General features: G+C 52.2%; 6 protein-coding genes across 6 annotated transcripts; 3 read left to right on the forward strand and 3 right to left on the reverse strand.

Annotated features, from left to right (window-relative positions):
• Positions 1 to 5,245: 5,245 nt before the first annotated feature.
• Positions 5,246 to 6,994, forward strand: PV07_01889 (uncharacterized protein; the record flags this gene model as incomplete). The annotated part of the gene is made up of 3 exons (XM_016388463.1): positions 5,246 to 5,454; positions 5,545 to 5,807; positions 5,916 to 6,994. 3 exons carry the CDS (start codon positions 5,246 to 5,248, stop codon positions 6,992 to 6,994), a joined length of 1,551 nt encoding a protein of 516 aa, XP_016255391.1.
• Positions 6,995 to 14,438: 7,444 nt separating this feature from the next.
• On the forward strand, positions 14,439 to 16,660 carry PV07_01890 (uncharacterized protein; the record flags this gene model as incomplete). The annotated part of the gene is made up of 7 exons (XM_016388464.1): positions 14,439 to 14,606; positions 14,675 to 14,826; positions 14,892 to 15,013; positions 15,100 to 15,399; positions 15,471 to 16,109; positions 16,206 to 16,513; positions 16,592 to 16,660. The coding sequence occupies 7 exons, from the start codon at positions 14,439 to 14,441 to the stop codon at positions 16,658 to 16,660; spliced, it is 1,758 nt and encodes a 585-aa protein (XP_016255392.1).
• Positions 16,661 to 18,434: 1,774 nt separating this feature from the next.
• Positions 18,435 to 19,289, reverse strand: PV07_01891 (uncharacterized protein; the record flags this gene model as incomplete). Its single annotated transcript, XM_016388465.1, has 3 exons — positions 18,435 to 18,687; positions 18,761 to 18,824; positions 18,926 to 19,289. The coding sequence occupies 3 exons, from the start codon at positions 19,287 to 19,289 to the stop codon at positions 18,435 to 18,437; spliced, it is 681 nt and encodes a 226-aa protein (XP_016255393.1).
• Positions 19,290 to 19,644: 355 nt separating this feature from the next.
• Positions 19,645 to 20,484, forward strand: PV07_01892 (uncharacterized protein; the record flags this gene model as incomplete). Its single annotated transcript, XM_016388466.1, has 2 exons — positions 19,645 to 20,131; positions 20,183 to 20,484. The coding sequence occupies 2 exons, from the start codon at positions 19,645 to 19,647 to the stop codon at positions 20,482 to 20,484; spliced, it is 789 nt and encodes a 262-aa protein (XP_016255394.1).
• Positions 20,485 to 20,638: 154 nt separating this feature from the next.
• Positions 20,639 to 21,436, reverse strand: PV07_01893 (uncharacterized protein). The gene is made up of 2 exons (XM_016388467.1): positions 21,203 to 21,436; positions 20,639 to 21,134 (listed from the first exon to the last, which is right to left on the reverse strand). Exons 1-2 carry the CDS (start codon positions 21,345 to 21,347, stop codon positions 20,704 to 20,706), a joined length of 576 nt encoding a protein of 191 aa, XP_016255395.1. The 5' UTR covers positions 21,348 to 21,436; the 3' UTR covers positions 20,639 to 20,703.
• A 791-nt stretch (positions 21,437 to 22,227) lies between these two features.
• Positions 22,228 to 23,546, reverse strand: PV07_01894 (uncharacterized protein; the record flags this gene model as incomplete). The annotated part of the gene is made up of 6 exons (XM_016388468.1): positions 22,228 to 22,403; positions 22,474 to 22,842; positions 22,898 to 23,014; positions 23,069 to 23,114; positions 23,176 to 23,284; positions 23,359 to 23,546. 6 exons carry the CDS (start codon positions 23,544 to 23,546, stop codon positions 22,228 to 22,230), a joined length of 1,005 nt encoding a protein of 334 aa, XP_016255396.1.
• Between the last annotated feature and the right edge of the window lie 678 nt (positions 23,547 to 24,224).

Here is a 24,224-nt window from a genome sequence, read left to right on the forward strand (position 1 = left end):
AGACATCAAATCTCATTACTCTGTCTCTATTCCACTTTCCTTCTTCATTATAAGCCGGATTGTTTCAAGGGCGCTGTCCTTATTACTGGCAGGATTTGCATTAGATGGCCCAGGATTGTTGTACAGCGGAATGCTTCTCCAGTTCTCCTCGCTTTCGTCGGCCACCTCCACCAGCGTTCCAGGTGGGTATCGATCATTCGGGTTTTCGGCAAGAGCTATCAGGGCATTGGCGATAACAATAGGATCTAGTATCTTGTCTTTTGACGTATTAATCCAGTTGGCGACCCGAGGATCTTCCAACATGAGTGGAGTCTTGATCGTCCTATAATAGGAGAATCCTTGTGTATCAGCCTCTGGTGTCGCCCGACAACGAACAGCATCAGAACTCAGGCGCTATACCAATGAGCCTGTTCGAGGGTATAGTGTTCACACAAGATGTCTCATGCAGAGGGTACTTACCCTGGAGCAACTCCAACAACACGGATACCGCAGAGATCCTCGAGAGCTCCCATTCCCATAACGAAACTGCCGATGCCATGCTTTGATGCTTGGTAGAGTGGAGTTATCACGCTGACAGTTTCCGCCGCAATACTGGCGACGTGCAAAATTGTCCCCTTTTTCCCGGCGCCTAGCATTTCCCGGATGGCGATCCTACTCATCTTTATCGGATGGAGTAGATTGACGTCGATCACCTTGTAGTGAGAGCCCGTATCAATATCGCCCCAGAACCCTGTCGACGGCTGGTAGTACCATCAGTTAATAGCTGCTTTTATCTTCGATTTTCACAAATATTTGGAAACCTTTTGAATTTGAAAATAAAAGACACAGAAGCCGGTCTTGGTCATAACAACATACCGGCTCGTAAATCCCCGCTCCCGCACACACTAGGTCAGGTACCGTCCCGAACGCCTGTTTTGCGACAGTGAAGGTGTTTTGCAATTGCGACCAATCGGTCACATCAGTCCGTTCAAAAACAACCTTGGGCGTCTGCTTCTCAGCCGCAAGATCAAGGAAAGCCTGTGCTTCGGGTCGAAGACTAATATCTGCGATAAGGACATTGCATCCTTTCTCGAAAAGGAGCTTTGTAAATGCCAAGTTGATGCCTGAAAAGGACAGCGGAACAAATCAATAAGACTTCAACGCAGCCTTGGGAAAATCGTGTAGTACTCTAAAGAGTGAATGTAGGATCACGCTTACCGGAGCCAGCGCCTGTAACTATAGCCGAGGCGCCGTTGAGGTCGAGCCCGGGCATGTTGAAAATGTGCTGTGCTTATAACCTTCGCCCCTACTAAAACGAGCCGTGTGAAGGAGAGATTCTTGATTGACGAAACTGCAGTACGAAATGTTAAAGCTGTTCTCGTTCAAAGCTGGAGATGGTCAACAATGTGCTGGGCACATTTGAATGTCTGACTTCGGGCTTGGCAACACCGGCCATCTAGCCGTGGGCCACAGCATGCTGGGGCATCCCCCGAAGGTGATCTGCCGAAATCACCCTTGGTGAGGGAGGGGGGAGTGAATTTACCGCGGGTTGCAAGAAGAGAAAACTCGAAAATGCTCGCGAATCCGGCATTGCGACAAATCAGGACTCTCTGCTTCAATACGAGGGCCGCTAGCGGCATCTTGGACGGCCCGGCATTGTGGTCTTGCGTCGGCATCTCCATCCTTTAACTTTGCGTTGTTGTGACATAAACAAAAGTCCCAAGACGCATTTGACGTGTTCTGTAGACCGAGACACATCCCAGAAAGTCCCAAAAATTCTCAAGTCGTGTATTTTACGTTGTATTCGATACATAGACATGTGCAAGGCGTACAGTTTACTACGCTCCGGCATTTTAGCTAGGCTTAATTAAAGCTTTCTGATGGACAGAGCCGCCGGCGTTCCCTGAGGCCCTCAGGAATCTCTGATGATAACAATGAAAGTCCTCCGTTCCGACGCACCCAAGTCCCCTTGATATACGTCCTACTGGGCTTCCAATTCTTGCTCCTCTTCCCGCCGATGAATGTGGCCGGCAACGAAATCTAGAGTACTGGCGTCGTTCTGGGCAACGAACCAGCACAAGATCATACCGATACCGCTGAAGGCAAAGCTTGTGTAGAACACCGTCTTGTAGGCGTCTGCGTTGGCTTGACGGAAGGCAAAGGATGCGACGTCGAAAATACTATCAGTCAATCCTGGAATGTTGGTGACATTCATGGGGGTCTCGCCTTGCAATCCAGAGATCAAGGCCGGAATGGATGAACTGGGAAGTCCGGCGCCGATGGCCGCGGGGGTGACTCGACCAGGGACGGTAGTTGCGAGGCGATTGTTCAGTACAGTAGAGTAGATAGCAACGGCAACACAGCCTCCAAAAATTCGGACCGCACCACTAAGACCACCAGCCGTACCGATCTCTTCTTGCGATCGCAGTGGAAACGTGGCGGTCGCAATCGCCATGCCCTCCATAGCTCCGATGAACAGACAGCCCACGATGAGCAAACCCATGGTCAGTGGCCTGTTCAAAGGATCGGCCGCGCAGGCTGTGAGGATCGGGCCGGCAACGGTGATGCAGGTTATGATGGGGATTCTTGGTCCGACCATGGTGGCAACAAAATCACCGGTAATTTGACCGAAGACGAAGCCCATGGCGACCAGGCCAGTGAGCGTGGCCTTGTAGGAGTCGTCAAGTCCTGGGTATATGGTGGCCACAGCCTGGGGCCACACGATGCCGAAGCCATAGTAAACGGCGGCGCCTATAGCAGTCAACCAGGTGACCGACATGTACCGCAGATTCCTGAAAAGGTGAAGTGGGAGGAATGGCTCGGCGTTTGCGATTGGCAAGTACATCTCCCACAACACGAAGACGATGACCCCGATTGCTCCGACAACTAACGTGCCAATCACATGCGCATCATGCCACGCGTAGATATTCCCACCCCACTGTAGGCCCATCAAGAAGATGAGAATGCTCCCTGTGAAGAGGACGAGACCAATCCAATCGAAGCGGAGCACCACCTCCCTCAGTAGGCGGTTTCTGTGCAGCATTTTGAAGGTCGGTGGATGATAGAAGAAGTACCAGCAAGCGACCGAGACGGCGTTAATGGCGATCATGAAGTAAAAGCATCCTCGCCATTTGACACTCGTCTGCGCCTGGATCGTGAGCGCGATCTTGGGAGCCAAGGGGTTCGTCGGAAACGTAAAGGCCAGCATAAAAGCATTGGCGAGATATCGATACTTCATCGGGACGAGTTCGGCAGCGGTCCAGAAGAAGGACAGCTGAACACCAGACGAGAGCCCGAGCAAAACCATGGCCCCAATCAGCTGGTTGACTGTCTGGACGCGCGAGGCAAATATGCTGCCGATCAGAGCCACGGCGGAGCCCGAGATGAAAAACCAGCGTCTTCCAAAGACATCGGTCAGTCTGCCTGCGAGCAGCGTAGTGACAGTCTGAGTCAACAACCAGATGAGAGACACCCAGGTGATGTTCTTGCTGGGCCCAATATCGGCGTTGATATCAGACAGCAATGGCGCAATCAGAGCGAAGCCTCCAGAAGCGCCCAGCATCGCAAAGGCGATGGCCATGATGCTCCCCAAAAAGCCAGGGCTCCACCAGTACCCCTTGGGCACTTCACTGACATCTCGACCACGTGCTTCAGGAAGGCGTTCAGTGTTGATGTCCCCAGCATCCTTGTCATAGGTCTGGGACTTCACCTCGATATGACCGCATTCTGTCGTTGTCGTGAGCTCGTCGGCCTTAGCATGGGCTGAAGTTTCCAGATGAGTGGCTGCCATGCTTCCGGCTGACGATTAAGAGACGCGATGGAAGAGGACAAAAGAAAGGATGAATAAACAAATGGCGGGCCATTTTGTCTTATTGGCCACATCCTCCCTCCTCCATCACTGCCTCCGGCCGGCTATTGCACGGCGCTAACTTGCCGCACGTTTCGGCAGCTCTCGGCTCATTGGGACACGCAGGTGAAAGATGGGGTTGGCGAAGCACGGCATTCCCTGGCACCTCTGCAGACACTCTCTGAAAGTTTGGCAAATTCTTCGGCAAGATCCCGCCCTCGTGGCTCCAAATAAGGCAAAGTAGAGGCTGGGACTTAGCATCTAGGAGAGAGTAAAGGAATATATCTGGGCCGACTGACGGCGCTGAACTTTCCTGTCTAGTCGATCAAGCTGCTTGCGCACCCTTGACATGTTCTACTCTACCGGCAGGACGTCGTAGAGTTGACCCGATAGAGTCCACGTAAAAACGGAGACTTTCGTCCACGCTTCACAGTATCAGCGTTGACTATTCTCCAGATTTGTCCAGAGTCGACCTGTTGTAGGAAATTTTCACACTTTGATCATGCTTCCAGGCGAATATCGTAACTGCGACCCCGTTGACTGGCCGGCCGAAGTAGTTTATGGCAAAGTGATAGGTCGGTAGATTGGGACCTAAAGGGCGCATTCGTGCGTGCTGGTGAAATAGAAGCGGTTTCTTACCGAAGTATAGTGTACTGGACGAGGATTATTTCAGAATAGATTGCTCCAAGACGGCTTGGATTAAGGGTGTTAAAACGGTACTATTCTGGCGCCCTAATCGACTCCTTGCGTATCCGTATTTCTGATTACTCCTTTTTTTTTGTTGGAGAGCTACGTATTCTCACTTCTATGCCTACACTTGTTCTCAAGTGCCAGTTGCTCGTCCTCTTACGAGTCCGATATCAGACGGGGTATCGAATCTATTTTTCTACCCATTGGTCGAATTTTTGTATCAACCATGCGCTATCTGTTACTCGAAGACACGTTCAAGGTTGCTTTTACCTTTGACAAACATCCATACTTTTCTTTTTCGCGGTCACGTAATAGTGCGCATGATTTAGTACAGCTGTACTTACGAGAATCAAAAGATGGGTTCCCCACGGGGTTGGCAATACTGACTCGGCTCTTTTGGCCATGCCGAAGGAACTCCTCCCCGTCAACACTCTCCAAACAGCCGCCTTTGCACTTCGGGTATCGTTTTGTCATGGTAGGAACTTTGGCAACTTGGTGTGAGGAGCCGAAGACTTTGTTGTTGAAGCCCTTGCCGGGACCAGTAGAAGAGCCTCTGTTCAATGAAGCTGGCCTTGGCCATTCGAGCTTGGGAAGCCCAACACGAATATATATTTGCAGGATTTTCATGGTCGTCCAGTTGGCTTTCTTCACAAAGCAGCCTTCTTGTACTCCGTATTCACAATCAATTCGACACCTCAACGAGTGTATTAGCTATAGTGAGTCATTCCCATGGTTATTAGTCCCACCACTATAGACGCCGCGGAGTCCATCATGCCGGCTGTCTTGAAGGACAAGCTCCCAGTCGACCATGAGGAGATTGTCGTGCTCAGCGCCCTCACCGACGAGGAATTGCAAGTCGAGAAAACGCTCGTGAGAAAGATTGATATTCGGGTTCTGCCCGTGATTGTGTTGATCTACATCATGAACTACATTGACAGGTATGCGTACATCCTTCCCAGCACCTGATGTCTGGTAGTCACCACTGGTAAGGCTAGCAGACCTAGCTGACGTTACGTTGTATACGTTAGAAACAACTATCCTGCAGCCCGCTTGCAAGGCCTCCAGGAAGATCTCAACCTCACAGACAAACAGTATCAAATCGGACTGTCGATCTTATTTGTTGGGTACATTTTAATGCAAGTTCCATCCAACATGCTTCTCAATTCCGTGAGCCGTCCATCCTGGTATCTTGGAGCTTGCACAATGCTTTGGGGACTTGTGTCGGCCCTCACATGTCTAGCCACTAATTTCAGCTCAATTCTTGCTTGCCGCTTCCTCCTCGGTTTTATAGGTATGCGCATTCTTTCCATTACTGATGTTAAGTCACCACCTCTTTCTCTCCTCCTTCCCCCAAGAGAAGTCTCTTTAGTAAGTCAGTATTGGCTAATATTATCCATAGAGGCACCACTTTTCCCAGGCGTCATGTTCTATCTGAGTAAATGGTACACGAAAAAAGAGCTTACCTTCCGCATGAGCATCTTTTATAGCGGCCTACTTATCAGCGGAGCATTTGGAAATTTAATTGCGGCCGGGATCTTGAGCGGTTTAGCAGGAAAACGAGGGCTCTCTGCGTGGCAGTGGCTCTATATCATTGAAGGCTGTCTCACTATTGTTATTGGTTTCATCACTGCAGCCTTTCTTCCGGATTATCCACACACATGGAAATCTCTTTCTCCAGAGCAACATTATGTCGCCAATCGACGAATTGCGCTGGAAGCCGCCGAAGCCGACCTCGACAAGGAAATGGAAATCAGCCAGCTTCAAGGTCTGAAGCTCGCATTTATGGACCCGGCAACGTACCTCTTGACAATCGCTGACTGGGGCCTGGCCGTCGCGGGCAGTTTTCAAAACTATTTTCCGACACTGGCGGCAACTCTGGGCTACAACCATATCGTATCTCTACTCCTTGTGGCACCACCCTACCTATTCATGGTCTTCTTCATCTTGGGACACTGCTACCTATCAGATCGACTGAGCCATCGCTTCTGGTTCTTTATTTATCCACAGCCTTTGGCACTGGTTGGGTTCATCATCTTCATGACTACAAGCTCGTTTGGGCCTCGATATTTTGCTTGTTTCTTGTTCTGCTTCTCGTTTACAGCAGTACCGACAGTGTTCTCCTGGGCGGCGAGTTCGATTTCCCGGCCACCAACTAAGCGAGCAATCGCTATCGCCTTTATGAACTGCTTCGGTTCGACAGCCAATATCTGGACACCATTCATCTATCGGGCGCAGGATGCGCCTCATTACACGCCTGCAATGGTTGTCAACATTATTGCTGCCGTTATTTGCGTGATCTGTGCAGTGATCCTCAGATGGCTTCTCATAAGGAGAAATCAGGCTTTGGAACGCCAAGAGAATGAGGCCGTTGAGTTGAGTGAAACCAGCGTAAGGAGACTTCAAAAGACGGCAGAGTTGGAGGGTCTGGACATCGCAGCTGCTCGTCGCTTGCAGAAAGATTTTCGCTACCTCATCTAGAGGAGACTGGAGGAATATGTGTGTTATTGCACAGTCGCGTCAAGCATGTCGGTGATTTCGTGTACTCAGAAGGAGAAAATGCTGTTTTTGGGCAGAGAATCTGTCTAGTTTGGTAGCGACTCCTCTCGCCCTACAGGTGAGCATCCGGGAGACAGGAGCTATCAGGATATAGTGGACAGCTCAAATGTGCACATGGTACAGGTTTTTCTCATACGCTTTGACATCTGAGCGCCACAACAGCTCCAACATTCGTTGTTCACATGATCGGTCATGTAGCATAGATGAGTCGCCAGTGCAAGGGTTTTTCCCAGAGTCGGCAAATCCGGCAATTCCAGAGCCGCCTAGCCCTTAGTTAGACGGACCGCACTTTTGCAGTGATACTGATAGACTCTCTTCTTTTCCTCCCCGCCCAGACTTCATAAGGAGTTGTGTAGGCCGCTACCTGAAGTCGACGGATGTTCCCTTCACACAGCAAGCATGCAAGGACATTCCGAGTATCAAGGTCCCAATCCCGAATGGGAGCAACTCTGTCGTACCACTACCATCCCCGGTTTCAACCATCATTTAACACCTCTACAAATTCGATATGCAGCGAATGCCGGCCGCGTGCAAGCGGCACAATCTCTCCTGGATTCCTCCGGACTCAGGGACAAAGTCATTCATCGAGATTATTCGATTCTTACTCGTGACAGTCAAAACATCATCGGTCGCCTCTACCTCCCTTGCACTCCACCGTCAAATCCAGTCCGGCTTGCCGCCTTCCTGTACTTTCACGGCGGAGGCCATCTCAATGGCAATGTGGATGCGGAGGATGGGATGTGCTACAGCCTTGTGACCAAGACCAATATCGCGGTGCTCCATGCTAACTGCCGCCACACACCTGAATTTACACACCCAACCCAGACCAACGATGCGGTCGATGCATTTGAATGGCTCTTGAAGAATGGAGAATCACTGGGCCTTGACACGTCGAGCATCGTCGTAGGGGGCATCTCAGCCGGTGGTATGCTTACTGCTTGGGTTGTCTATGATCACATTCACAAGATGCAAGCAAATCCGACGGCGTACTCTTTCAGCAGGATCAAGGGTCAGGTTTTGGCGACACCCTGGCTCATACACCCCGCAAATCACCCTGCACCGAAGACAGATCCCAAGTCCTCCTATGTCCAGAATGTCGACGCACCAGTCCTTCCATGGGCTGCCCTCAAACTCTTTACGGAGTGCTTGAAAGCCGAAGATCCAACGGAGCGCAGCCTAAATGTGCCGCTGTCAAGCGACAAAGACCTTCGCGGGATGCCGAAGTCAAGCGTTATTGTCGCGGGGATGGACATCCTCCGAGATGAAGGGTTGTACTTTGCGAAACGATTACAGGATCTTGAGTGAGTTTCCCTTCCGCTTCTTTTCCTTCACCCTGTCCCATCTCGACCACAGGAAATACATTCTCACACGGCAGGAATAGGGTGCCGACGCAGACGCATGTCTTCCCTGGGTTGCCGCATGGATTTCGTCGGTTCTCAACCTTGCCATCGAGTAGGGTCCTGGATGACGTACTAGCAAACTCGATCCTGTGGTGTTTGAATGATGATGACAGGACTTCACACTTGGAGGTCCACCATGGAAAGCCAACGTAACCACGAGTGCGGGAGAATTGAGGTCGGCGGGCACCACCGCATGACAGCCACAAACCGCCGTCATGCTTGAGCATACCAAGGTACCTAGGTATCCTTTTTTGAGGCTCTTGGCGCGACCAAATGTACGGTGTAGCCTAGCCGAACTTGATTAAAAAGTGGGACTTGACGTGCCGTTGGCTACGCTTTTGGCTGTGATACCGGCATACGTTCGGCTAACGTCCGGTAGCCGAGGGGATCAACAGTTCTCCGGTATCGCGTCCCAGTCCTGAGTGTTGGGAACAATTCATCCACTCTAACACCGGCAGGGGTACACCCTCGCCCGGCATTGTCACCGAGTACGCCACACTTTTTTCCAGCATGTGATCAAGGAATGACTGGTTTACTTTCGTCCAAGAATATATGACCCCAATCTTAGCACGTCCAACCTGCAAGGACTTAGGGACTAGCCAGGGAAAATCACCATATCTGAAAAGTGAAAACTCCGACTCGGCCGCTGCTGCCCTCTGCTTTCTTAAAATTCAAGCCGATCCTCGTTGGGCTGTCCATCATGTACCCAGATCTGCAGAACAAAGTCGTCTTGCTGACGGGCGTTGGACAGATGGGTGATCCGTCCATGTGGGGAAATGGAGCGGCCACGGCCAAAGTACTCGCGTGCGAGTCCAAGGCTCGGATTTTCGCTTGCGATTTGCACTTGGACGCCGCCCAGCACACCAAGAAACGTATAGAAGCTGAGGGAGGGGTCTGCGACGTTATGGCAGCTGATGTCACTGATGCCACGCAAGTTAAGGCGTTTGTTGATGCTTGCATGAAGAAATATGGTATCTCCACAAAGCCTCCGAGATGGGGACGTGTGGCAACGACTGATGGCTTTTGATATAGGACGAATCGATGTTTTGATCAACAAGTAAGTCTACTGGTTCGGACTCCCGAGCCACGTTTCGCGATCCCAGCTTACATCCCCTTGAATAGTGTCGGCAGGTCGGTGCCTGGCGGTCCTGCAGAGATCGACGAAGCGGCATGGGACGGTCAAACAGACGTCAATCTCAAGTCAGTCTATCTCACCTGCCACGAGGTGCTTCCCATTATGGAAAAACAGGGCTCCGGTTCGATTATCAACCTATCTTCTGTGGCTGGACTTCGCTACGTGGGCAAACCTCAAGTCGCCTATGCGGCCTCAAAAGCCGCTATAGTGCAATTAACCAAGACTACGGCCGTCCTGTATGCGAAGAAGGGAGTGCGTCTCAATACGGTCGTCCCTGGATTAATGCATACTCCACTTATTGGCTACCTCGCTGACAAGTACAACAATGGCGACTTGCAAGGACTAATAGAGAAGCGAAACAATCAAGTCCCAATGGGTATAATGGGCGATGCATTCGACATCGCCAACACAATTGCTTTTCTTGCTTCGGACAAGTCACGTTATATTACCGGCCAAAAGATTGTAGTGGACGGCGGCCTAACCTCGTCGACGGGCTGATGGAGCGAAGAGGTCATCAACCACTCTTGGCCTGCTGGCACAATGGACGCTCCATCTTGTGACGGTATTGCCGTGGGATGGTCAATTCTCCCTGTTTCAGACCAGAACATACAATTTTGAAATAGATCTAGGGAAACGACTCCAATGAAAACGATAGAGAGCGGCCGCTTCTTTGGATTCTCTTTCTCCTTGTTTGCTCGTTTTGAATTGACGTGCTGCTTTGTAGGGGTGAACTAGGACAAAACCGTAGCCTGAGGCGTGCAGGCGATTCCCAAAACAGCCGATACTGGAGATGTATGACCGTGCGTTGCGAAAAGCTCCCAGAAAAGCCTTGCTCATGAAAGTAGTGACAGTGGGCGCTTACAACATCAAAACGGGAATACTGGAAGAGTGCCAAATGGAGTTGTTTACATTCTGAGCCCTGCGCACCTGCCTGGGCGACTTGACTGATCCTAAGGTCGCTGGCGACCCGGCTCACCAAACCGCAGTCAACTCCTGCGGAGAACTTGCCATCTTGGTGAAAAACGCGGACACTATACAACTGATCACATTTCTTGAGATTGAAGGCATGGTGACATCAAAAAAGATGGAAAAAGGGGTTTAACGAGAGGACATGTCACTAACAGACCGTCACAGCGGGAAGGACTCCGATCAAGGCACCAGACCTGTATTCTCTATCTCGGAAGCAGTATTATCACGTATCTTCTTGAATATCGTTCACATATATCCAAATGGAGGTGCAGTCCTTGTTCTATCCAGAGGAGCAAATGCGATTAGTGACAATTGCATGCGTTACGGTCATGATTTGACTTACCTTAGTTCTGGGGTCGTCCACCGTCGCTTTGAAGGTTTCCAAGGCGGTTTGTAGCATGGTCGGCTTGATACCAACTTGCTGTGATGCTTCCACGCCCAAACTCACATCTTTTACCATCATCGAGGGCAGAAAAGAGACCTTGTAGCCATTGCTGCTCGGGGCGTGCGGGACCAGGCCTGGACAGGGCATCATATTCTCTAGCACCCACGACTGGCCCGTCGAATTCTTTATACAGTCATAGAGCACGTGCTTATCAATACCTGCCCGGATTCCGGTCGCCATCGCTTCAGTTATGGCCATCATCGTGCTGGCGGCGATAGAGTTGTTGGCGATTTTGACGATGGTTCCCGTGCCTATCGGTCCGCAGAAGCTGACTCTCTCGGGCAATCCCATCATGGAGACGACGCTGAGTATACGTTGATTGATAGCATCAGATTTATTGGCGGGATTTCCGACCAGGAAGGAAAGCGTGCCTCTTTCAGCCCCTACTACTCCGCCCCGTTCAAGAGTTCAGCGAACGGACTCGACTCCAAGGGAGACCTGTGCGTGTGTATGTGTTCGTACGAAGGGACTCACTGAGACTGGGGCATCAAAATATCGCCCTATCCCGACGGGGCTCAACTTCCCCTCCACCTCTCGCGTTGTTCTCGTGTCGATGGTGCTGCACTCGAGGAGCAGGCGCTCGGGGTCGGGATCGGCCTCGATCACGCCTCCGGCACCAAGATAGACCTCTTTGACATTGGCGGCGCGCGGCACGATGGAAACGACCACTTTGGAGTTGTCCGCTGCCTCCTTGCAGCTATCTACAACCTCCACTGGACCGTATGTGGTACCCATCTCATCCAGAAATCGGTCGAGCGCATTTTTGTTGACGTCAGTCACGTACAAGGTATCTTTGGGTGACATCTTCCGTCGCAGATGACCTGCCATGGGATAGCCCATGGCGCCGAGGCCTGTGTTCTGTCTGTCAGTTCTTCTTCCACCCATAGTGAGCTCTCCACGCCTACCTATGAAACCAATATTTCCTGTCATTGTGAAAGGGGTGTCCAAGTTGATGTTTCGTGGCTGCTGGCAATTAACAACAGCCCTGAAGTCATGAGCCGCAGCGGCCACCCGCAAAATTATAGGCCCAATATCCAAGTGTGTCGTCAATGGGGATCGCAAGATACCCGGGCTGCCTCTGCGGTGTTGACCTGACCGTGCCGGGTGGGACCGAAAGGATTCGGGTAACATATGATGGGCCGGTCGGCATTTCTTGGGGTATGTGTGCACGGTTGTTTCGACTGACATAATGAAGACCCTATGCTTCACGACCATGTCGCCGCCGGCAGTTCTTGTCATCAGCAATCACGCGAAGCAGAAAGTCCGCTGGTGCAAGTCTCTCGGTTACTTTTGGTAGCCACCCACGGTTGCCACGAGGCACCAGCACCGACCCTACATGTGTCGCTTCCCAAACACAGCTTGTCACGGCCAGTCTTTATCAGAACTGAGATCTGAGTCGGAATGATGCACACCAAGCGGTCATAGCACCTTTGTCTTTGGAACTGCACTGGGATCACCTGTTCTCGCCACTCGAGAATCATGTCTGCCAAGGAGAAATGGGAGCCCGATCTTCCGCCTTCCACAGCGACAGTCGAGGTGTCCGTAATTGACACTACCTGCTATATGGCGAACACTCCGGCCAAGCTGCTGATGAGACCCCCTTATCCGGGATACGACAAGTTCAAGCTGCCGAGTTACAGCTTCCTCGTCCACCACAAGCCCACAAATACACGAATTTTGTTCGACCTGGGACTTCGGAAGAACTGGAGGACGCATCTCAGCCCTCCACTCCTCGAACTGATTCGCAACTTTGACCTGGATCTCCTTTGCGAGAAGGACACAGCGGATATTCTGCAGGAGCATGGGGTTGTTCCCGGAGATATTGCCGCCATCATCTTCAGCCATCATCACTGGGATCACGTCGGCGACACCACCAGGTTCCCGTCCTCAACCTCTATCGTGGTTGGCCACGGTTACAAGACGAAATACTTGCCCGGTTGGCCAGCGGACCCCTCTTCGACCGAAACAATGTCAGATCTTTACGAGGGCCGTGAAACGGTAGAAATCCACTTCGATGGCAGCGAGAACTGCCTCATGATCGGCGAATTCAAGGCTTATGATTACTTCCAAGACGGCAGCTTCTATCTGCTGGATGCGCCGGGGCATACGCAGGGTCACCTCAACGCCCTGGCCCGCACCACCCTCGGAGTCGATACCGGCGGGGAGGATACTTTCGTTCTGCTGGGTGGCGACAGCGTCCACCACGGCGCCCTTTTCCGCCCCAGCAAATACTATCCTCTGCCGGACAACATTTCCCCTGCGCCCTACGAAGACTGCCATTCCGCGGGCAGCTGCTGTCCGGGCGCCATCTACGCGGCCTTGCACCGCGCCACAAAGGAGTCTGTGGACAAGCAAAAAGCCTGGACTACTCCCTTCTGCATCGTACCACGAGACGCCGCAGACGAAGACCACCAAGCAGCGGAGCAGACCGTAGAGAAATTGACCGTATTTGACGGCATACACAACGTATTTACGGTGACAGCACACGATCATACATTGTTGCCCCTGATCGATTTCTTCCCGCTGCCCATCAATCAGTGGAAGGCAAAGGGCTGGAAGGAAAAAGCACACTGGAGATTTTTGGAACCTCTGCAAATCACGTCAACGTAGATAATGAAACACCATTGACTTCTGATTCCTAAATACTTGCGTGCATTCAGGGTGGTTCCTGGGGAGTAGGCTAGCTATACCAATGAAAAGGTCAGTCATGTTGTCCTCAGCCGAGTTTCGGCTTGAATCATACGGCGCGAGATTCCGCCGCGCTGTACTCTCCCCTTATGGCCACGAGATGCCACGAGAGTTGAGATCTGACTGACTCTCAAATTGCCAAGGTAGTCAGAGCAGAACTTCAACCTCAGCCACGTCCCAATGTTTTGAGTCCTCGGGAGACCAGTACAATGGGCCACTCGGGGAGTAGGACTGATCCAGCCATGAGGGGCCAGGAGTCTGTTCCGTCATGTACAGCCCGCGGAAGCATACCTGTCACGCTATCACGTGGAGTTAAGAACATTATTGGATGGACGTATTGATTGATGGCAGCTTAACTCTAGTTAATTTTGCCGGCGAGTCTCCTCTGCATTTGACTCTCGCTTGTGTACATGATCCGTCGTGAGAAGGAGCTCGGTCTTGAGTCCGCAGTCAGTACAGGGAATTGCCGATATCCAGACCGCTTGCCCTTAAAACGTGCTCGCGATCCCAGAAAATCAAGTTGCCGAGGACCCCGGTCGGCCCTTGGGGCCAGCGCCGTGCAATATAAAAGCCACGCCCAGGACCTGTGGACATGTCAAATAGCCATTAGGGTTAGTACGCGGCCTCTCTGATCGCTATATCATTTGGTCAAAGGTGTCTTTAGATCGTACTGGTAGATTACAAGTCTCTTCGCATCTCCATCGTTGCTTGTTTGCCCGTTCCGTGGTTATGGCGGACGAGAAGATTGAAGGGTCCCCGCCAACCATCCAGACGATCGAGGAGCTAAACGACCCGAAGAAGACGGGTGATACATTTGGCACAGAAGTCGAGCCCGGAGAAGCCGAACCCGAAGAAGTCGAACCCGTCGTCACCCCAAGAACATGGGCAGTTGTGTTTGTAAGTGAGAGGTGGCCTATTCACCTATCCAGAATTCCATGAGTGCTTGGGCTGATGGAACGTCCCAGATCATGGCGATGGGCTACGGGCTGTGCTTCTGGCCAGTCCCGGTGTTCGCGGCGATTGGATCTCAAGTTGCGGCCGCAAAAGGTGATCCAGACAAGGCATCGTGGTTCGTGCCCGCGTGGACACTATCGATCACCGTCTGCTTCATGATCTGGTAAGGCAGGCCCCAGCTCTGGAAGAGTCCCAGCACGATCATTGCACACTCACAAACTCTTCAAGTGGAGCCAACACTGACTTACTCGGCCGTCGCTGGTTCTTGGTGGGAGGGAATGTGATTTGTGTGATTGGCCATCTCGTGATTGGCACCGCAAAGACTGCAAACACCATCATTGTCGGAATGTGTAAGTTGACAGCTTGACTCTATCCCCGAGAGATCGACATCAGGCATTGGCGCTGACGACGACGACGACGAGGCTGGCCGGTACAGCTCTTGCAGGGTTTGGCGGTGGTAACTGTCAAATGGCTGCCTTCGCCGTGACCGAGCTCCTCCCAAATCGGTGGCGACATATAGGAGTCGTGCTCGCCGACATAGCCTCTCTGGGAGCGGTCACGTTCGCCCCGGTGGCGGGCCGATTCGGGTGGGAGGAGGGAACGTGGAGATGGAATTTTTACGTGGCAGCCATTCTGCAAGGTCTTTCTTTTGTTGGCTTATATCTACTGTATTTTCCGCCCGCTCACCCCTACAACATGCAGCCCAAGCAGTTGATCAAGGAGCTCGACTACCTTGGTATGTATATACGTCACCTCTCGTGTCTACCCGTTGTTGAGGTCTCAGACTAACATGGCGTTCTTACATAGGGATGTTTCTCTTCACCGCCGGTGCTGTTCCTCTGCTGATGGGGATCATCTGGAGCGGGACATACAGCTCGCACGATCTCCATGTCGTGGTTCCTCTTGTCGTCGGGGCCGTGGTCTTGGTGGTCTTCGCTCTGTGGGAGACCTATGGCAACATCAAGCATCCCCTCACACCGACCTATATGTTTACGTCGTCGCACGGCCGAGATCTCACAGCGCCTTGTGTCGCTCTAGCGATCGTCAACATGTCCTACTACTCTAGTAGCATTCTCTGGCCTACCATGATTGTCCAATTTTACACAAATGGTGGTGCTGCGTGGAAGCATGGGATCGCTCTGTCCATTGTCCAGGGGCTGGCCATCAGTGCGGGTGCCCTCGGTCTCAGCTTACTTGGGAACAAAATCCGCCGTTGGCAGTGGCAGTTGACGGGTTCCATGTTTGTCATGGTTGTCTTTGGGGCATTGTTGGCCTTAGGGAAGCCGTCCAACCAGGGATTGATGGTGGCGTTTGTTTTCCTTTCCCAAGCTGGGTATGGTTGGGCGCTCTACCTATCCATCGCCATCTCACAGATGGGCGTTGCCCACAAAGACCTGGGCCATTCTGGTGGAATATCCGGCGTGATTCGGTTTGCTGCGGGAACAAGTGAGCCTCCCTCCCTCTCCCCGTTACCAGTGATCCCTCTTCCATCGAAGCGGATACCATCGGGACCTGAAGAGCTAATCCCTTGTGCACAAACAGTCAGTGCAGCCGTATACACCACGGTGTTGAGCAACAAGGTCTCAACCTATACTGCACGATACGTGCCTCGAGCCGTGACCGCAGCGGGGCTCCCTACCTCACAGATATCCGCTCTTCTCAACGCCATTAATACTCCTTCTCTCGCGCAGCGCTTTTCTCCTGCAGTTGTCGCTGCTGCTCAACAAGCGGTGGCACGGGCCTACGAGAAGGGTATCCAATATGTGGCATACGCCAGCATCGGCTTTGGCGTCGTCGGGCTCGTCGCCTGTGCGCTGTGCAAGGATGTTGACGATAAGATGACAAACAAAGTACGACCCGACCCTTTACCTCGGAGCAACGACGCTCTCGTACTGAAGAGGCCTTTCCTTACTGACTACGAGTACTAGATCGAAGTTTATATGGAAAACACCAAATACGCAGACAGAAACCGGCACGAGCCCACAGAAAAGGAGTGAAGCGGCCACACCGCAGTGAAGAGTTCTTTGGAGCTTTCAAGTGTTTTTGGTTCGAGTTGATTGGCTTGGCTTGGGAACTCGGCACCCTATGAGTTACGAACTCATTGAGATTGAACAACAATAAAAGTTCTCAGCGTTGCCTTGCCTGGCATTGACTAGAGGCTATACACGGATACGTGGTAGAAATTCTAGCCCCTGCCGAGTCCATGACCACGATGGCCGGCATCCAGTCGTCGGCAAGTGGATGAATCAGGGCAGTGAGCAATGGGGCTGTTCGGCCAATGAAATCTCCATCTATCTGAGGAAGTTGCCTGATATCGAAGCTCTCTGCTACCTGGACTCTGTGCAACTTGTTGGGATCACAGTGTACCTCCTCTCTCGGGGAGGAAAGAAATAAACTCGAGAAAGGCGTCCTGGCACTCGATGGCCTTGTCAACGTAAATCTCATGACCCCGACCGTGGATCGGCACCATTCGGGCGCCCGGAACAGCGTCGCGAAATGCCTCTTGGTCCTGGATGCTGGTGTTCGCACTGTTCGTCGGCGCCAGTATCAGCGTCGGGCACTTGACGTCCTTCATGATTGGCCGCACGTCCAGTGTATCGAGAAATTCGGCGTACCGAGCCAGACCCTCGCCAGTGGACAGAGCTATCTCGCCGAGCCACCATGCGTAATACTGAGGATCTCCCGGCTGGCCAATCCCGCCGGCAACGCGGGCTTGCGTCTCGGCAAAGCCTTGAGCCCCCAAGGCCCGACATGCTGCTGGCCAGTCTGCGTATTTGCCGGCCCATTTCTTCTTCGCAGCTTCGGGTAGATGGGTCGGTGTAGCGCACACGGTCAATGAGTGTAGCCGGTCTGGGTATCGAGCCGCCAGTGCCACCCCAATGAGGCCTGCGGTAGATTCACACAGCAGGTGGACCTTTTTCGAGCCTAGGTGGTCGAAGAGCTCGACAATCTCTTCAAGCACAGTGTCGAGGGCATAGTCGTAGTCAGGGGTCGGATCGCTGGAGAGGCCATGACCGCGGAGGTCGCGGCGCACCACACGGTACTTGTCCGCCAGGCGGGGGATCCAGTGGTACCAAAAGCTTGAGTGTCGCCCGAAGCCGTGCTGGATGACTATCGTCTGCACCATATCCTTCTTCCACGGGTCCGTAAAGTCGTCGACGATGAAATGTGTTTTCTGGCCACTGGCGTGACTAAGGAATTGGCTGTGCGGCGTAGGGCTTACAGTCTTGACCGCCATGACGAGCTGAGAGTTTTGCTGAGAGGAGTCAATTCCCCATAGCTGTCCAGGACTGCAATGAAATACATACTGCAGACTGTGTTTTGCCGGAGTCTTTGCCGCGAAACCACCAGCTGAGAGCGGATATCCGAGGTCTTCGTACCGCTCGAGTGTTTCCCAGTATCCAGATGACGGCAGTCAAGCTCTATAGAATCTAAACTATTATATCCACTACAGCTGTGCCGCTGGCGTCTAATCTGGCCTCGCTAGGCTTTCGCGCCTCTTGAAGCTAGGCCAGAAGGCCAGCGATAATGGTGTATGCTGGCATATTATGCTGGACTTGAGTTACATTCTGCAATAACCTTTACGCTGCCACCACTACAGATAAAAATACGAGTCCAAAATAGAGGAAAGGCTGTAGTATTTCCTAGCATAGGCTAAATCACGAGACTTAAAAGCGCAGGCGGAAAAAGAAAGGCGGGTGAGCATCGCCGTTGATGTGCGTATGCTCGAAAGTTGTAGGGATAAGTCCTTCCCATATGACCCGCTTGATCTCATACATGGTGAACTAGTTGGAATGTCCACGTCTTGGTTGCCGGCTGAGGATTTTGGGATCCTTGGGATCCATGTCGAATGTAGTCTTGTACAGCGGCAAATCCGGGGCCTTCTATGGTATCGAACTCGTATGTACTCAGCGCCGAAGCGGGCGAGTCATTGCCTTTGTCCAGGGACAAGAAGCGATGGAGTAGGGTCCTTCTGAATCCAGAATCTGAAGCCACACGCGGCACGAGCTCTTCGCGATAGTACCTGCATTATGATTCAGCCACTGGTCGGACGACCCTAGGTAAGCCAGAAGTGGTGATTGGACTGTCACGCTTACCTGCGGAGTTCTGTCATATTAATTGGGTCTAATTCTTGTAAGAAGAGGAAGGCCGCCGGCTCAACTTTACCCAACGTGAATTAGTCCTGAAGATCGAAGAAAGGAGAAACACTCTCCAAGACACAGCCGTGCAGAAGGATGCAGGAATGGAGATATTCAACTCACCCTGCTGCCCGAGGGATTTCGGGTCAAAGGTCTCAACTAATTCATAGTTTCGAACGGACAGATGGGCCAGATCCTTGGGTAAAAATTGTTCTCCGAGAATATGACTTGTCTTCCGCACACCCTTGTACCTCTCGCTCTTCAAGGGATGGCTTTCCATAGTATCGTACATGGCGAGAAACGTTTTTTCATCTGATGGCGGGAGGCCATTAGGCACCGAGATCAAGCGGTATAGGTAGCCGGTGCCATTATGACCGATTCCAGTGGCGACGTCTGCAAGGTGATGACTCTGGTAGAACTCCTGCCATTTTTCATCGGAAACTCCGTATGGGCACGAAAGAGAGACCAACCGATATGTCGTTGCCATGGCGAGGTGCTGAGCTTCGTGGAAAATGGGGAAGAGATCATAGGAGAGCATAGAAAAATGTACCTTGGGTTGGCCAAGGAGTTGATTCGGGTGTCCCGGCATTGTCACCTTTGATTGTAAAGTCTTTGCGGCAACGTCAGCTGCTTTGCACCTGGTCTCGCCCACGCATCTTTATTGCAGAGCCGTCCTTTGCCGGTCAGCCGAGATTTTGGCATGTTTTTGAGGTGATTCGCATAATTCCAGAGCTGTTGGACATTCGTAAGGTCACCGTCACCGTCGCGGTGCTCGTAATATTCACAGTGTTTCACTATTTCCCAACCCCAACTTACGTTGGACGCTTTTCTTGGATGCGACCATGGCCACATCTTCGGACCACCGGGCAATGAAAGATCAACTTATAGAGCTCGGAGAAGTATGGTCGCCCGCCTGGCAAGATGTTCTGGAATTCTGCCCCGAATATTTGGCTGCGTACTTGAAGATGCGTTCTGTTCCTGTCAATAACCGGCACCTTTCGCGCAAGCTCCAGGAGTTACTCCTACTTGCGTGCGATGCGTCGTGCACACACCTCTTTGGGCCGGGGATACGTCTTCACACAGAGAATGCGCTGAAGGCTGGGGCTACTAAAGGGGAAGTTTTGGAAGTTCTGATGAGGACGAGTGTTTTGGGAATCCATGCCGTTAGTATCGGTCTACCGGTGTTGTTTGAAGTGCTGGTGGAAGAGGGAAAGGTGACAGAGGAGGAGCTAGCTAAGCCCAACGACGAATATAAGGAGCAGCTCAAAGCCAAGTTCACCGAAAAAAGGGGCTTCTGGTCACCCCATTACCAGAAACTAATAACGATCGGTAAGTACCCAGCAAAAGTAAACGTGCGTTTGCTGATGATGGCTCTAAAAGCCCCGGACTTTTTCGAGGCGTATACTTCATTCTCGGCCGCACCCACAGAGGTCGGGGGCCATCTTAGTCCTCGGGATCGAGAACTAGTCTACACAGCGATTGACTGTGCAACAACACACCTCTACGGATACGGCTTGAAAACGCATGTCAGGAATGCAGTTCGATTGGGCGCAACACCGGAACTGATTGTGGAAGTATACGAGCTTGCAGGTTTGATGGGTTTCCAAACGATGTTATTGGGAGTGCCTGTGTTAAAGGAGGCTCTGACAAAGTTCGACTCGGACAAGAATGGTTTGGCCTAGCGCGTCAAGGGCAGTTGGATTCCGGTACCGGGTCACCCAGTATGAGGTCAGTTAGAGGGGGACCGCGGCCAGCTGGAAATTGACGCCTCATCTCGAGAAGAATGCACATGAATAGTAAGAAAGAAAACGAAGAAAGACCAGGTTGATCTCATGAACCAGAATTTCGAAAACCGGAATAGCTAAATAGGCTCCCGATGTTCATTCTCTTGCGGTTATTCGCTAGGTGGTGGTCAAGAATTCTGGAACCTTGTTGTTGGCTTCTCCTATGTCCAAGGCGACTAGAAACCGGCTGACCATGTTGTAGGCAGCACAGGTCAGGGTGATGTCGACAATTTCCTGCTCCGTAAATCCCACCGCTTTGAGATTCCCAAAGTCGTCATCTGAGACTGTGACGCTTTTCGTCATGGCATCGCAGTAGCGGAGGACAGCCCATTGCTTGTCTGTGAGCGCCCCCTGTGACTGGGGCTCGAGCTGCTTGACCACCTTGAATTGCTCCTCTGTGAACCCAGGGGCCGCCGCCAAGAGGGGCGCATGGTGAGCCCATTCAAACCAGGCACGGTTGAGGATGGCAGGACGACAAATGGCGATTTCGCGAAGATCATCCGGAAGACAACTTTTGGTCCGGACGGCGCCCAACAACGAGTTCCAGCCTGTGAACTGAGTTAGGTACCGGTGAGAGCCGACAAGGGGGGTTTGGGGTGAAGGCGCTGCAACAGACCATCAGCCAGAGACGGAGAATGGAGAAGACCTAGGTCGAGGGGCAAAAGCCCGCCCGGCCCTCTGCGAGCTCGGATCTTGTCGTACACCTGCTCAACTTCGGCACTAGCGCCCGCGGGCACGGCGGGGGCGTAGTTCAATCTCATGATTGGCGGGCAGGGAGGCCTTTTGGCAGCAACGACACGCACACGCGGAAGTTGGACTTCAACTAAATCGTCAGGAGGGGAAAACAGAAAGGATGCGCTTGCTCGATCCGCCTAGGAAAAGAGAGGCTGGAGCGGAGACCACGCTTAAAGACTTGTTGAGGGTCGCCGTAACCGGCTTCCTCCCCAGCCCCGCAAAGCCCAACCACGCCGATGAACGGAATACACGGCACAGAGTCTTGGGGATAATTCAGGCGTGAACTATGGCGCGGTCAGCCGTGGCAGGATGTCTTGCCTCGGCTTCACGCTTGGTTTTTTTGACACCAGGATCTCTTTTGTATATCCCCATCTCGATGCAATGATACCAAGACAACCTAGCAACCACGCCGACCAGTCTGGACATTTTCCAACCCTATTTTGACGTGATGCGCTCGGAAGCGAAGAATGACAACGCGAAAAGAGGGCGAACCATTCCATTCCGCAACAATCCTGACGCGAAAACCACGACCTTGGTCAGTAATCCAGAGAGTTGTTCATTCCATCATTTAGAGAAACCTCGCAAATGGAGACGGCCTGCTGTACCTCGGCAGCCAAGCATTAATCCAGCTTGAACAAATCTTAGTGCTTGTAATAGACCTACTAGAAACGGCGCAACTCACTTGAACATTTTGCGCCTCCTTCCGTCGAGTGTGAATCTGGATTTAGGTTATTCTCTCGTCGAGGAGCGTCTAGTGTAAGCCTGACCTGTATCGTAGATAATAGGCAAGTGAGACAGGCAACCGAGCAGGACGCTTCTTCGCTCCCATACGATCGTTATATATTTTGTATGATGTTGGATGTACTCCTTATTCTGTGTCTTTCTACTTTGTCAAGCTCAGCCCACTTAGAAGATCGCCAGGGCGTTTGGTGGTGAGCCGACAGCACCAGGTACATTTAAAGTAATGGAAGTGAAAAAGAAGCTGTAGCGCCCAGTCTCTGCACAATGCTTCGACAAGGCTTTCAAGTCCCACAATTCTCCGATAGGCATGCCGAATAGGCTCAGGAGATAGGGATGAAGCACTAACAGACCCAAGCTCGTTTAGCAAAGGGGTTGCGGCTGGTGAGAGGCCAGGTGGGAAATGTTACCTACCTGGGGGGTCGCCTTTCCCGTATTCCACCTCGAATCCAATGTTATCGCTGGCCACGGCAGCGAACCCCTTGTTCCAAAACCACTTGGCTGCCTCAATGGTTTGTTCAACCCCGGCCCAGGTGAATCGAGCCATCAATTCTTTCTGCTTCTCTGGGGTGGACACTTCAAGCACTTCGGTATACCCGGTACGAATGATGAAAACGTCGCCAGGTTGGAGAGTGACTCCCTGGGCTGCTGCTATCTCTTCTATTCGGGAAACCGTGATCTCGTGGGCACCGAAAGGGTCGGACTCGATGCCATTGGCTTCTGCATACCGTTTGAAGTCGATGAGAACGCCACGGCCAACGAGGCCGCCTCGGTCATGCCAATCTACAGATACATCAATTCATTTCCTTGGCAGATAAATTGCCTCACTGCAACCTACGGTTCAGCGTCGGCAGCTTCTTTTCATTGTCCTCATCCCCCCAGCCTTGGATGAGGTCTTGGCTGGTGGGTTGGCATCCGTTGTATCCAGACGCGGATTCTTGGTGATAGAAGTGGCCTAATAGGACAGTCAGCCTTTCACTCCAGGCGCAAAACCCGCGGCAAACCTGACAGAGACTATCCCATTGGCTGCTGCATTGCGTGTTGAATGCGATATGCTCGTGTGTTAGTATTGGACGGCTCGGAGAACGACTCCCGTGTGGGTCATGAGCGACATACCTCGTCGTCATACCCATGAAATCGCATAGGCGTGTCCATAAATGATATGATGCGGTGCTCAAGTGGCTTGCGATTAGCGGCGGGAGTCTTCACCGCCCCCAGACGCCAGCTGGAAGCGACTCCAGTTTAGTGAATCCGCATCCATCTGCAACGACGAGGAAGTCGACGAGACGGACAACTGACTTGAGAGAGATGCTAATGCCCTGTTTGATCTCGGTGGCGGCTGCGAGAACCGTCGCACGGTCTGTTCTGTTCAAAGTTCCAAACACGTCCTTCTGTCCGTCCTTGTCAAACACTCCCCATGCACATCCAGGTGGCATTCCCGCCACTGGAGGGAGGCTGTCAAAGTCAGGGACTGACGACGAGGCCATTGATTCAGTCTCGTCGTGGGTACAGATAGAAAACTCAGAAACGATCGAGTTTACGGCCGACACTCAATGTCCAACATCTAATGTCTAATATCCACTGTCCAACATGCAGCAAACGTTCCTTTCTTGGAGCTTGTAGGCCTTGCAATGCGAGAAGCTCGATGATTCCCTGGCGGCTATGGACTCAGAGATCGGCTAGAGCATCGACTTGACTTCGCTAATGGTGATGGGTTTTGGCACGCCGAGCGACAGCCGCTCCAGATCGGCTTCGAACATGAATCTGAGTCGCCGAAAATATAGAGTTCCGGACTCGGCTATGGAACTGGCGGCTGGCTACTGTCGGTGAACTTTTTGGAGTGTGGCAACTTGTATCCTTGCCGCGCGCACAAAATGGCTGCCGGCGTAGTTCCGAGCACTGCACACAAACCCCCGACTTCGACTCCCAGAGACGAACAGTGACGGTAGGCAGTACCTAGAGCCAGTATGGAACCCCGTTATCAGGCAGTGCCATCAGGTGATACATCCTCGGCTTCTCTGTCCCGGCTTTGACTGGGAGTCGTCTGATGAACAACATACTCTGAAGGCCGTAACTAACCTACCGCGGATCTAATGAATCTGCGCAGCCATAGTCTCCCTATACGCGACTGATGGTCCTTCAAGCCGTTACATTATAGATAGCAA

The sequence above is a fragment of the Cladophialophora immunda genome, assembly GCF_000835495.1.
Source record: "Cladophialophora immunda strain CBS 83496 unplaced genomic scaffold supercont1.1, whole genome shotgun sequence".
Lineage (NCBI taxonomy): Eukaryota > Fungi > Ascomycota > Eurotiomycetes > Chaetothyriales > Herpotrichiellaceae > Cladophialophora > Cladophialophora immunda.

What these genes read in the sequence shown, in the direction of transcription:
- PV07_01893 (XM_016388467.1), bottom strand. Translation starts at nt 21,347, where the DNA reads ATGAGATTGAACTACGCCCCCGCCGTGCCCGCGGGCGCTAGTGCCGAA. An exon ending in TTCTCCGTCTCTGGCTGATG is followed by an intron (nt 21,135 to 21,202) that starts GTCTGTTGCAGC and finishes CTCAGTTCACAG; the next exon opens with GCTGGAACTCGTTGTTGGGC.